The following is a 13,875-nucleotide window of genomic DNA, read 5'->3' as shown; positions in this document are numbered from 1 at the left end:
TTTTTTTTTTTTTTTTTTTTTTATCATAGGGAGCATGGGATTTGGGTGTGCTGCAGTTCATTCTCCTCTTAGGATTTTGGGTGCATGCACACATGACATGATTTTCAAGCTGTCGGGCCCAGGACTCAAACTGTGGTTGACTGTGCAGGAATCTAGCATTTTAACCACTGCTCCACCTGCTGGCCTCAAGAACAGATCTAAAATGTATTCTAGAAACATAATGATGCTAAGAGATGGGGACTGGTAATTAAAAGGATCTAAAGCTTTAAGAATATTTTAGAGATAATTAGATTTTTAAAAATAATTACGTATTTAATTTCATTTATTATTGTTATTTTCACTATAGGGCATGTGAGCTCACCAGAGAGAGAGGGAAAGTGAGAAAGCAAGCCACCAGGTCCAGGACTCAAGCAGTAGTTGACCATGTGGGAGATCAGCACCTCAACCACCATGTCATCTGCTAGCCCATAATCAGTGTGGGTTTTTTTTTTTTTTTTTTTAAAGAGATATTTTCTATAGGGTATGTGTCCTTGCCAGAAAAGAGAGAGACAGCAAGAAATCACCCTCTAGGGGGGAGGGATGGCTACGCCGCCATCCTTTCTTTTCCATTCTCCTGTACCCAGTGTGAGTTTCAAACTACAGGTCCAGGTCTCAAACTGTGTTCTGCCACATGGGAATCCAGTGCCTTAACCACTATACCACCTGCTGGCCTTGATCGATCAATCGATCGATCCATCTATCTATCTATCTATCTATCTATCTATCTATCTGAGAAAGAGCGAGAGAGAGAGAGAGAGAGAGAGAGAGGTTTTTATTATAGAGAAAGTAAGCTTATCAAAGAGAGAGAGAGACAAAAAATGAGAAATTGCTCCTGAGGTGGGGGTTGGCCACGCTGCAGTCCCTTCTCCTCCATTCTTCTCGGGATTTTGGGCACACATGCACTCATGCCCTATGTGAGTTTTTGGTTTGTTTTTGAGAGGTTTTTGCTATAAGGCACATGCACTCACCAGACAGACAGAGACAGAAAATGAGAAATCACCCCCCAGAGGGGATGGCCAAGCTGCAATCCCTTCTCCATTCTCCTCTCGGGATCTTGGGCACGCACGCGCATGCACATGCGCCTGGCCTGAGTTTTAATCCACCGGGTCCGGGACTCAAACCGCCGTCACTACATGGGAGTTCAGCAACATAGCCATTATGCTAATTGCTGGTTCCCCCCTATGTGAGTTTCAAGCTGCTGGGTCTGGAACTTGAACTGCAGTCGGCCATGTGGAGTCCAGTGACGTAACCATTATGTCATCTGCTGGTCCTGAGAATTAAATTTTTTAAAGGATCATATGATTTTTGAAACTCCAGTGAAATTCAGCTATGCAGTAACAGGATGAAAACAGGTGTTGCTAGTGTGAAAGGAATATCTTGTCATCTGTTTCTACTTATGCGGTTGGAGCGCTTCTTCTGCTTGACTCCTTTTAGGCTGTGGGTCAGAAACTTTGGGCCTCCCACAGGCAGAGGGAAAGAAAATAGGAAGGGCTTACATGTTTGTTAGATAGTCTGTTCTGTGACCCTCTCTTTTTACTAGTGGACAATCCCTTAAAAGCAGGCAGAGTTGTTGTAGTTGTTCAGTGAAAGGAAATGCCTTTTTCATGACTGTTTATAAACATATGTAGTCTATTAAACCGGTCCAAATTTCTCTCTAAGGTGAAACTGGTCTTTCTCTCTATAGAGAAATGATTCATCCACTTGAATTATCTGTGTGACAGTGTTGTTTCCTACTTTTTTAAAAAAATAATTTCTGTTTAATTTTATTTATTGTCATTATTTTATTTTTTTGAAGTTGACCGGAGAGAGACAGAGAGAGAGAAGGAAAGTGAGAAAGCAAGCTGCCAGGTCCAGGACTCGAACTCTGGTCAGCTATGTGGTCAGCTATGTGGTCAGCTATGTGGGAGTCCAGCTGCCTTAATCACCATGCCACCTCCTGACCCCTGTTTCCTACTTTTTTTGGAGAGTTTTTTTTTGCTATAGGGCTTCATGGGCTCGCCAGCCAGCCAGCCAGACAGACAGAGACTGAAAGTGAGAAATCACACCCCCTGGGGGATGGCCACGCCGCAATCCCTTCTCCTCCATTCTCCTCTCGGGATCTTGGGCATGCATGCACATGCACCCGGCGTGCGTTTTAAGCCACTGGGTCTGGGACGCGAATCGTGGTCGACTACGTGGGAGTCCAGCGACATAGCCATTATGCTAACTGTTGGTCCCGTGTTTCCTACTTTTTAAAATAGCACAAGAACATCAGCATCAAGCTTTGAACTAGCTCATACCAAGGAACATGTTTTCCTTCTGAATTTCATTTCGGTTGTAATTTTCATTCTGACTTGACTTTTTTTTTTTTCTTTAAAGAGGGTTTTGCTGTAGGGCACGTTCGCTTGCCAGAAAAACAGAGACAGAGAGATAGAAAGCGAGAAATAACCACCACCACCACCACCACCACCACCACCCGGCGGGGATGGCCCCGCCGCAGTGCCTTCTCCTCCATTCTCCTTTTGGGATCTTTGGCATGCACGTACACGTGCCTGTGTGAGTTTAAGCCACCAGGTCCGGGACTCAAACCGTGGTCGACCACTTGGGAGTCCAGCGACATAGCCATTACGCTAACTGCTGGTCCTGAATTGACTCTTGATTATACCCTTCCCCTCACCTTTGTCAGCCTTTCTTCTCTTATAGCACCCTTCTTTCCATTACAGCTTTAAGTGTGGTGGTTAGAGGTTGGTGTATAGAGAGAGAGGAGTTAATTTAGATACATTACTGTGGCTTCACAACCATACCGTCTCTTGGCCTTCTCCTTCCTGATGTTAAATTGATTTGCACCTTTCTTTTAGGTAAGAAAAGTTATTCATTTCAAACAAGGGGAAGCTTTCTCATTTCTGTTTTTTTTTTTTTTTTGAGAGGTTTTTGCTATAGGATGTGTGCATTCACCAAAGAGACAGAAAGTGAGAAATCACCCCCCAGGGGAGACGGCCATGCCGCAATCCCTTCTCCTCCATTCTTTGAGGAGATTGGGCATGCACGCACATGCGCCTGGTGTGAGTTTAAGCCACTGGCTCCGGGACTCGAACTGTAGTCAACTACATGGGAGTCTAGTAACATAGCCATTACACCATCTGCTGGTCCCCTGTTCATTCTTTTTATAATTTTTTATAGATATAGAATGATAAAAGTGTAACTCTTTACATTACAATCTCAGTTCTCATCTTATTCTTTGACATCTTCAGTCCCTAGTTCTTCAGTCCAGCTCTTTTCCTCTCAGCAGTGTGCACTACTGTGCTATCTCTCTGTATGTACCTACTTCCTGGCATTGCCCCCTAGCTTCTGATCCTACCCTTGATGTCTATTGCTGATCTCTTCCAAACGTCTAGTGTGTATTTTTTTTTTTTAATTTAATTTTTTTTTTGGAGAGATTTTTGCTATAGGGCGCATGCACTTGCCAGAAAGAGAGAGACAGAGAGACAGAAAGCGAGAAATCATCCCCCGGGGGGATGGCCTCGCCACAATCCCTTTTCCTCTCGGGATCTTGGGCATGCACACACACGCCCCCCGCGTGAGTTCAAGCCACTGGGTCCGGGACTTGAACCACAGTCCACTACATGGGAGTCCAGCGACATAGCCATTGTGCTAACTGCTGGTTTGTATTTTTGTTGGCCTCATTTGTGCTTTCATCTAGATGTCTCAGGAAGACAGGAATCTCAGAATTAAATTTCACCACTTGGGGGCTGGTAGGTGCCATGATAGCTAGAGAGTTGAACTCCCACATGGCTGACCATGTTTTGAGTCCCAGACCTGGTGGGTTGCTTTCTCATTTCTCTCTCTTTCTCTGTCTCTCTCTGATGAAAACTGGGAAATAATAGTAATAAAGTTAAATAAAAAATAATTTTTTAAAAAAGATTTCATCCCTGTTGCTGTTCAAACTCCTATTCTTTCCTTTATCATCTCTCTCTCTCTCAAATAAATAAATAAATAAACAAAAATATCTATCTAATCTATCGAGACTGGCAGGTGTTGTGGTGGTTAAGGGCGCTGGACTCCCACATGACTGACTGCAGTTTGAGTCCCAGACCTGGCGGCTTGCCTTCTTACTTTCTCACTCCTCTCTCTGACTTTCTCTCTGTCCCTCTCTGGTCAAATTAAAATAAATAAATAGGAGACCAGCAGTTGGTGTAATGACTGTGTCGTGGACTTCCATGTGGTTGACCGTGGTTCAAGTCCTGGACCCAGTGGCTTAAACTCAACGCTGGGTGCATGTACTTGCGTGCCTGAGATCCCAAGAAGAGAATGGAGGAGAAGTGATTGCTGCGTGGCCATCCCCCCAGGGGGTGATTTCTCTCTTTCTGTCTCTCTGACTCTCTGGTGAGCACAGGCGCCCTATAGCAAAAACCTCTCTAAAAATATATAAATAAAAAGATAAAGTTAAATAAAATAATTCTTAGAAAGTGTTGTTGGGACCAGCAGATGGAGTAATGATTATGTTGCTGGACTCCCATGTAGTCAACCATAGTCTGAGTCCCAGTCCCCGTGGCTTAAACGCACACTGGGTGCATGTGCATGCATGCCCAAAATCCCAAGAGGAGAATGGGGGAGAAGGGATTGTGGCATGGTCATCCCCTCTGGTGGGTGATTTCTTGCTTTCTGTCTCTGTCTCTCCAGCAAATTCATGCGCCCTATTGAGAAAAATCTCTCTTAAAAAAAAAATGTGCCATCATGGTGATATGAACACAATATTGTAAGAGCATGGAAAATAAAACCACTTTATCTAGTGACATTTAGAACTTTTTCCTATTATATCTTTACAAGTTTATTTTTCTTGTACTTCACAAGATTTTAAAGAACATGACTGAGTTTTTTTGTATAATGAATCTCTCAATGGTGTATCATACATGGTGGGTTTCTTGAAATAAAACTACAAATTAATGTCTCCAGGCTTCCTCATCCAGTCAGCCATCTTGCTATATTCTTCTCACTTCTTTCCAACCATGCTACATTTTTTTTTTTTTTTTTTTTAGGAGTGGTTTTTGCTGTAGGGCGTGTGCGCTCGCCAGACAGAGAGACAGAAAGCGAGAAATCACCCCCCAGGGAGGATGTCCATGCTGCAGTCCCTTCTCCTCCATTCTCCTCTTGGGATCTTGGGCACGCATGCACACACGCCCGGCATGAGTTTAAGCCGCCGGGTCTGGGACACGAACCACGGTCGACTACGTGGGAGTCCAGTGACATAGCCATTACACTAACTGCTGGTTCCCCAACCATGCTACATTTTTTTTACTCTTCAATAATTAAACAGAATTTTATTATTTCTATACCATTGCACATATAGTTCATTTTTAGAAAACACTTCCATGTCATCTCCCTTCCCTCTGCTTAGGTAATCTTTCATTCATCTTAAATCTTTGTTCAGATTATACCTTTCTGAAATATTTGCAACTTCAAAGACTATAATAAACATCTAGTAAATAATATTAAAGGGATAAATCATGGAAGGTGTTTTTCTCTTTTCATTCTCTTCTGGACAGATTGCTAAGTATTGTCTCACTTTTATTTTAAATAATTATTTAATTTTATTATTATTATTTTAACATTTGCTACAGAGTACATGCACTCACCAGATAGAGGCAGTGTGAGAGAGTGAATGATAGAAGTGAAAAAGCAAGCTGCCAGGTCTGGGATTTGAACCGCATTCAGCCATGTGGGAATGCCTTAACTACCATGCAACCTGCTGGTCTCCTCTTCACTTCTTTTCTTTTTTTTTTTAATATTTTTTAGAATTATTGTATATTTTTTAACTTTATATATTTTTAATTTGACCAGAGAGGGACACAGAGAAAGAGATGAGACATTAGGTACAGGACTTGAACTGCGGTTGTCCATGTGGGAATCCAGTGCCCTTAACCACCATGCTACCTGCTGGCCCCCTTTTCATTCTTTTTTCAAACAAATTTCTTTCTTTCAGATGACCAGTGGGTTGTACGGTGTTAAGGTGCTGGACACTCCCATATGGCCAACCATGGTTCAAGTCCTGGACCTGCTGGCTTGCTTTCTCAAATCTCTCTCACAGTGTCTCTCTCTGGTCAAGTTAAAATAAATAAATGAATAAATAAGATAAAAAATAAATTGTTAAAAAGAAAGAAATTTCTTTCTTTCTTATTTTTAGAGAGATTTTTGCTATTGGGCACATGCACTCACCAGAGAGATAGTGAGAAATCACTCCCCAGGGCAGATGGCCATGCTGCAGTTCCCCCTCCATTGTACTCTTATGATTTTGGGCACTCATACACATGCACCAGGTGTGTTTTAGCCTCCGGGTTTGGGACTGAAACCATGTTCAACTACATGGGAGTCCATTGATGTAACCATTATGCTATCTTCTGGTCTCTCTTGACTCTTTTTAATCAACATACCAGGAATTCTTTTTTTAGTTTGTCACAGGGCCTGTGCACTTGCCAGAGAAAGACAAGGAAAGAGAGAAAGCACTTTTCAATGGGGTGTGGTCATGCTGCATTCACTTTTCTTCCATTTGTCCATTCTTTTGGGATTTGGGACTTGCCCAGTGGGTTTTCAGATTTCCAGGGCTGGGATTTAAACTACACAGTTGGTCATGGGAGACGTGATCCCTTTAACCACTAGGTTATGGTGCCAGCCCATGGAACTCAACACTGCATGTAATAGGGGCAATACTCCATGACAAGGATCTCAAGTGTAATTCTAGGACTGTCAGTAATGTTTTTCACTCACTCATCAGGTGCCAATGAGCTGGCTGTGCAGAAGGCAAAGGCAGAAATCACCAGGCTTATAAAAGAAGAACTGATCCGACTGGTGAGTAAAATACTTCAAAGGCTTGGGAGGTTTTTTTTGTTTTGTTTTGTTTTTCTTTTAAAAATTTTATTTACTAAGTGTTTTATAGAACAAGAATATAAATACAAATACACAAAATAATAAACATGTAGCCCAATGAATATTCACAAATTAATAAGCATACCGATGTAATCACCACACAGATCAAGAAATATGCAATGTCAGTAGCTTCTCAGAAGCCTTTCCTATGTCCCTGCTTGTCACTGTTCATGTCCCCCAAGTGTAACCATGGTTTTTTTGTTTTTTTTTTAGTGTAACTCTGTTTTATGACTTGTAAACTTGATTAGTTTTGCCTGGTTTTGAACCCTAAGTAGAATTTATGTTTTATACTCCTTTGTATCTAGTTTCCTTCGTTCAACATCATTTTGAGGAGATCGGTCCATGTTGTAATATCTACCCATTGTTTTCATGACTGTACAGTGTTTATATGTATAACAATTTATGTCCTATATTAAACTTTGGGATTATTCTAGTTCTTGATTTTTATGAATAACAGTTCTATGAACATTCTTCCATGTCACTGGTGTACATTAGTATGCTCTTTTCTTGGGTATTTACCTTATAAGACTGTTGTTAATTATAGGGGATATATACACATGTACATACACATACACACATATACAATATTTATATGTACATGGGGGACCACCAGGTTGGCATGGTGGGTAAGGTTGTAGACACTCCCACATGGCAGACCACGGTTCAAGTCCTGGACCTGGTGGCTTGCTCTCCCGCTTTCTCTCTTTCTCTCTTCTTGCACTCCTCGCACTGTCTCTCTCTCTCTCTCTGGTCAAATTAAAATAAATGAATGAATAAATTATAAAAATTAAATCAATAAATAGGAATGCTGGACCGAAAGCATCAGGAAAATATAAAAATATATGTATATAAAGCTAATTTTTACAGAGTATATATATATTATATATATAGTTTAGCTTTAGTAGGTATTGCTAAACTGTTTTCCAATAGGTTGTATCAATTATACTCCCTCTATCACCTCATCATATGAAAATTCTAGCTGTTCTCCATCTTTGTCAACACAACCCTGACATGGTCTTGTTAGTGTCTCTAAACTTAGGCCATGATTAGTTTTGATTCTGGGAAAAGCAGCCGTCTGTGGACCACTTTCCCAATGGGCAGGCACCTCCCAGTGTCTAGTGCCAGTCAGAGATTGTCAACTCACCCTACAGCATGCACATGGGGATGAGGGCCCTTTCAAGGGAAACCTTTTTTGTCCCCTGAGAATATGTTTTTTAGGTGTTTTCTAAATTCTCAATTACAGAATATTATTTTGGGCAGGATAAGAGGTTTGAAGAAAGAGAGTATGTAAAACAAGAGGGAATAAAAAAAACAGCCTTTAAATCAAGTGCTTAAGACCACTTCACCAAGGAAATGCCTATAAATGCCATCACTGTTGATTCAGAGAGTTTTCAAGTAGTTGAATGAACAAAGATAAATTGTTATTGAATAACTCCTTCTTAACGCAATACTATTTTTATTATAAATATTTGAGTTTTATAAATTGTCAAAGGAAGTAACCTTAAATGTATCTTTTTAATTTTTCTTTTTCTTACCATGTATCTTTTATTTTCTATTATAGCAAAATTCATACCAACCAACAAACAAAGGAAGATACAAAGTCTTATAATCATCTGCAAAAAAACCTTTTTCCTGTGCTGACCTGTGATACACGTGACAATGTTGTCTGCAGTTTACAGTGTATTGTAAATTAGGATTTTTAAAATTCTGTCTTGCTGATGTTTTTAAATACAAGAATCCAGTATTTGCTAAAGAAATCTGTCAGGAAGTACCCCCACAATTAATCAAACTATTTAAAGAAACATTGTTTTCAGAATATGATGCTCTCTAAAAGAACACTTAAATATCAATATTTTAAATATCTGGAAATATTTTAGAGGCTTGAAAAATGAAAATATTTGGACTTTCTATTGAAGGTAATAAAGTACACGTCACAGAGGGCTATTCTCCTTATCCTATACTTTCAGTGAAATTGTGATCATCTTCTGAGAAAAGGTAAAATTCTCTGTCATATTTTGTGTCGTCATCCCTATGAGTTTAAATGTTGCTTGATTCAGTGGAACAGTATGAACTGGATTTAGAAATGTTACAATAGAAATTTGGCAAAATAGGTTCAGAGTTTTTGTTTCCATTTTTATCATCATAAGTGGGCAATACTTGGACTACTTTTGGTTTTGTAAAATTAAAGATTTATAGTATAAGTATTTTTTGCATTTCTTGATACTGAGTATAAAGACTCTACGAAGAGCTTTAGTATTTACTACTTTTAGGTTCCCTTTGCAACCTCTGGCTCCATGCCTAGCTACTAACTCTTTTTCAAATCTTCCTTTAAAAAGTGACTGTAGTCTATAAATATTAAATATGAATCCTTTATCCTCTAAAAGTGTTTGTTTATACATCTATAAATATGGTATGTACAAATACTCTACTACTTTTAATCTGATTTTCCTTCAGGATTATTGAGTAGATTGCATATTTTCTTTCTTGACGCATAATAGTACCCAAGTTTTGGACTTCAGCACCTCTCAATGAAATTTAATTCACAAGGAATCAAAATTTCTATTTTTAAGCCCTGAAGATATTGTTCTTGAATATTCCAGTTTTCATTATTACAATATTACCTAATGTTCTTTCAATATTCTTGGTGTATTAGAACTTCATATAATTGTTACTTCTTGAAGAGTTTGTTCCCCAGGAATTAAATATATACATATATTCCTTGAACCAAGAGACACAGAAGTTCTTGAAATATTCTTAACAGTTTTTTAAAAAGGAAAAAAAAAGATCAAAATGTTCTATAGTTGTTAAGTCATATTAAAACAAGTTACATTCAGTGGCTGAAGTAGCAGGGAATATCACTGTTTCTTCGATATGAAGTTATGTGTCTGAAAAAGTAAGATGTAGCTGGGAAGAATTTTTGGATCCCTCACATCTAATTACTGTCTTGAAAGAGGACAGACAGAATACGTATAGCAGCAAAACCAAATAAATAACTTTCTCTAAAATTCCAGGCACTGTGGGCTCCTTTCCCCCCAGTTTATTTATTTGCTTTGATAGACTATGTGGCAGTCCCACATTGGTGACAATCGGTGCTCCCTTCAGTCCACTGGATCATTTTCACAGATTCGGAGTTTTGCATCATTTTAGCATTTCCTTTATGCTTATATATCCAGTTGCAGAGAGCCAGTGATAGAGAATTTAAAGACCGTATTACTTGGTAGTACATTTGTTGGTGTCATACTGACTGGATCTTAAAGTTTAAATGATGTACAGACTTTTAATTTTTTTTTAATGCAACACAAATATTTGCTCCTGTTTTCTAAATTCCTTACAAAAAATAAAGGTAATCCAATCTGCATTTTTCTAAAATGACTTTTCTTCAGATGCTTTCTGTTTTTTCTGTTTCTCTAATTTGTTTATATTGTTAGGATGTAAGAGGAGAATTATACACTCTGTATTTTTAGTTGAAAATTTTAGCCACTTATTATCCAAAATATTTCCAGTTCTATTCCTAAAGCTTCTTCCTAAAGAAGCCTCTTAGTCTTTGATGTTCTTTGTATTTGGCATAACACAAATATAAGTGAAATAATAGATTTATTTGCCAATTGTAGTTTTAGTACAAAGATAATCTTAGAGGTGTAGAATGAAGGACAGCAGCTAAGCTCTCCCCAGTCCCTTTCGGTACTTTACTAGTTGCTGTATTTTGTGTCTTATTGGCCTCATTGGTATACACTTTCTGTTCACCTGGAGTCAGACGGACCTATGACTGCTGAGCCTTTTTTCTCTTTAAAAAGAATGACTTATTTATTTGTTATTGTTTTTTAATAATTATTTATCTAATTTTATTCATTCATTTACTTTTTTTTTTTTTTTTAATTTGACCAGAGAAAGACAGAAAGAGAGATGGAAAGTCAGAGAGCAGGCCACCAGGTCCGGAATTCAAACCATGGTCTGTCATTTGGGAGTTTCCAGCACCTTAACCACATGCCACCTGCTGGTCCCCCTGTTATTTTTTTAAAAAAAGAATTATGTATTTAATTCCATTTGTTATTGTTAATTTTTAAAAATTTGATAGAGAAGGAGAAAGCGAGAAAGCAAGTCTCCAGGTCCAGGGCTCGAACCGCAGTTGACCATTTGGAAATCTAGTGCCTGTAACCACCATGCCGCCTGTCGGCTCCTTATTTTTAAATTTGACCAGAGAGAGACCGAGAGAGAGAGAAAGAGATAGAGAAAGTGAGAAAGCAGACCACCAGGTCCGGTATTCAAACCGTGATCGGCCATGTCAGAGTCCAGCACCTTAACCACCATACCAGCTGCTGGCCTCAATTGCTGATCTTTCTCTCGAGTGAGTCAGTCGTTACTTATAAAATCATGGTTGTTTTGTTTTGTTTTGTTTTGTTTTCTTAGTTTAGTTTTGCTATATGACATGAGAGGAGGAGTATGGGGAGCAAGGAGCCACACCCTAAAAGGGAGGGCCATGACATAGTCTCTTTTCCTTTACTCTCCTCTTGGAATTTTGGGCACACATGTACACACACCCTAAGTGATTTCAAGCACCTGGGTCCACTCACTCAGCCATGTGGAACTCAGCCACCTTAACCTCCATACCACTTGTTAGCCCCATTATTTGTTTGTTTTAAAGGAAAACCAATTCTTAAATATTCAGGATTTATAAATCCTAGTAAGCCAGCTGTGAGGGGCTGGCAGGTGGCATGGTGGTTAAAGGCACTGGATTCCCACATGGCCAACCATGGTTCAAGTCCTGGATCTGGCAGCTTGCTTTCTCCCTTTCCCTTTTTTTCTCTCTGTGTCTCTCTGGTCAAATTAAAAAATAATAACAAATGGAATTAAGTAAGTAAATAATTCTTTAAAAAAAAAAGGAAAAGAAAAGAAAAACCAACTGTGAAATCTGCTTCTAAATAACACGTTAGCATCCTGAGTATCACAGACCAAAAAGCAAGATCTCCCTCCTCCCTCTGAAGTTGGATCTCAGCTTTGTCTAAGCTCTTTTCTTTGCATTGCCTTGCTGTGCTTTGTAAAGCTATGGCCTTTTTTTAAAAAAAAAAAAAAGAAGAAGAAGAAGAATTATTTATTTAATTCTATTTGTCATTGTCATTATTAATTTTTTTTTTTTTGGAGAGGTTTTTGCTGTAGGGTGTGTGCACTCACCAGAAAAAGAGACAGAAAGCGAGAAATCACCGCCCCCCCCAAAGGGGGGATGGTCATGACACAACCCCTTCTCCATTCTCCTTTTGGGATCTTGGGCATGCACGCACACACACCTGACGTGAGTTTAAGCCACCAGGCCCGAGACTTGAACTGTGATCAACTACATGGGAGTCCAGCAACATAGCCATTATGCCAACTGCTGGTCCCTATTTATATTTTAATTTGATTGGAGAGGGACAGGGTTTGAGAGAGGGGGAAACTGAAAAAGCAAGATGCCAAGTCCAACACTCAAATTGTGGTTGGCCATGTAGGAAGGAGTCCAGCGCCCTCAACTACCATGCCACCTGCCAACCCCCAAGCTATGATCTTTTAGTGACAGATGTTTTGTAACCAAGGAGGTTGGAGAAGGGGAAATGGTAGTTGAAATTAAATCTAGAGAGGGGCCAGCAGGTGGCATAGTGCTTAAGGTACTGGACTCCCACATGTCCAACTATGGTTTGAGTCTTGAAACTGGCAGCTTGAAACTCAGGTCAGGTGCATGTGCGTGCATGCCCAAAATTCTGAGAGGAGAATAGAAGAGAAGGGACTGTGCGTGGCCATCCCCCTGGGGGGTGATTTCTCACTTTCTCTCCATCTCTTCTTTTTCCCTGTAGGCCCACGCACCCTATAGCAAAAATCTCACAGAAGGAAAAAAAAAAAAGAAATAAGAAATCTAGAGTAAATAGCTATATTTTATTGAGTAAAATGTCCCATTTCACTGTTTCATATATCATTCTAAGTTCTTTGTAAAGAATTATTTTATTTATTATTAATTTTTAATTTGACCAGAGAGAGACAGAGAAGGGAGAGAGAGAGAAAGCAAGCCACTTTAACCGTGATTGGCTACATGGAAGTCCAGCACCGTAACCACCAAGCAGCCTGCTGGCCCCCATGCTAAGTTCTTGTAGCAGGCGAGTGTGAGTGACTTAGTCCACTGTGGGCCATCTGATACCTTTCCACTTAGATTTCAGTTTGGAATTGGAGTGTTTTATATCTTGTTACACAGTTTTATGGAAGAATGGGAACCTGCTTTCTCACTTTTTCCACCCTTTCCTCCCTCTCTTCTCTCTCCAGTCACAGCTCATATGTTGACATGTTTCACAAGGAATATAAAATTTATTTATGTGGACACTTAAAGGGTAAGAAATTTAAGGAATAGAGGCCAGCAGGTGGTGTGGTGGTTAAGGACACTGAACTCCCACATGGCTGACCGTGGATCAAGTCCCAGACCAGGCAGCTTGCTTTCTCACTTTCTCTCTCTCTTTCTTTGTCCCTCTCTGGTCAAGTTAAACAAATAAAGTTAAATAATTAAAAAAAAAAAATTGGGGGCAACCAGCAGGTGGCATAATGGCTATGTCTCTGGACTCCCATGTAGTCGACCGTGGTTCAAGTCCCAGACCCGGTGGCTTAAACTCATGTTGGGTGCATGTGCATGCGTGCCCAAGATCCTGAGAGGAGACTGGAGGAGAAGTGATTGCAGCGTGGCCATCCCCCCTGGGGGGTGATTTCTCACATTCTTGCATTCTGTCTGTCTCTGTCTCTCTGGGGAGCACACTGACCCTATAGAAAAAACTTCTCCAAAAAAAATTGCGGGTCCAAGATGACTTTTTTGTATTAGAGAGGTTTTTGCTATAGTGCACATGTGCTCGCCAGAAAGACAGAGAGAGACAGAAGACGAGAAATCACCCCCCAGACGGGATGGCCATGCCGCAATCCCTTCTCCATTTT

The 13,875-nt window shown here is 39.9% G+C and overlaps 1 protein-coding gene across 1 annotated transcript in view; it reads left to right on the top strand.

The window, feature by feature from the left end:
- DDX46 (DEAD-box helicase 46) overlaps nt 1–10,297 on the top strand; it is an 81,149-nt gene extending 70,852 nt beyond the window's left edge. The window contains exons 22-23 of the mRNA XM_014583589.2: nt 6,788–6,861; nt 8,501–10,297. Coding sequence (XP_014439075.1) covers nt 6,788–6,861; nt 8,501–8,548 — 122 coding nt within the window. The 3' untranslated portion in view covers nt 8,549–10,297. The remainder of the gene's footprint in view (nt 1–6,787; nt 6,862–8,500) is intronic.
- The last annotated feature ends 3,578 nt before the right edge of the window (nt 10,298–13,875 follow it).

This window comes from Tupaia chinensis, unplaced genomic scaffold, assembly GCF_000334495.1.
Source record: "Tupaia chinensis unplaced genomic scaffold, TupChi_1.0 Scaffold144346_1, whole genome shotgun sequence".
In the NCBI taxonomy this organism is placed as follows: Eukaryota; Metazoa; Chordata; class Mammalia; order Scandentia; family Tupaiidae; genus Tupaia; species Tupaia belangeri.
The sequence above is the reverse complement of the archived record's forward strand: the minus strand, read 5'-3'. Positions and strand labels throughout refer to the sequence as shown.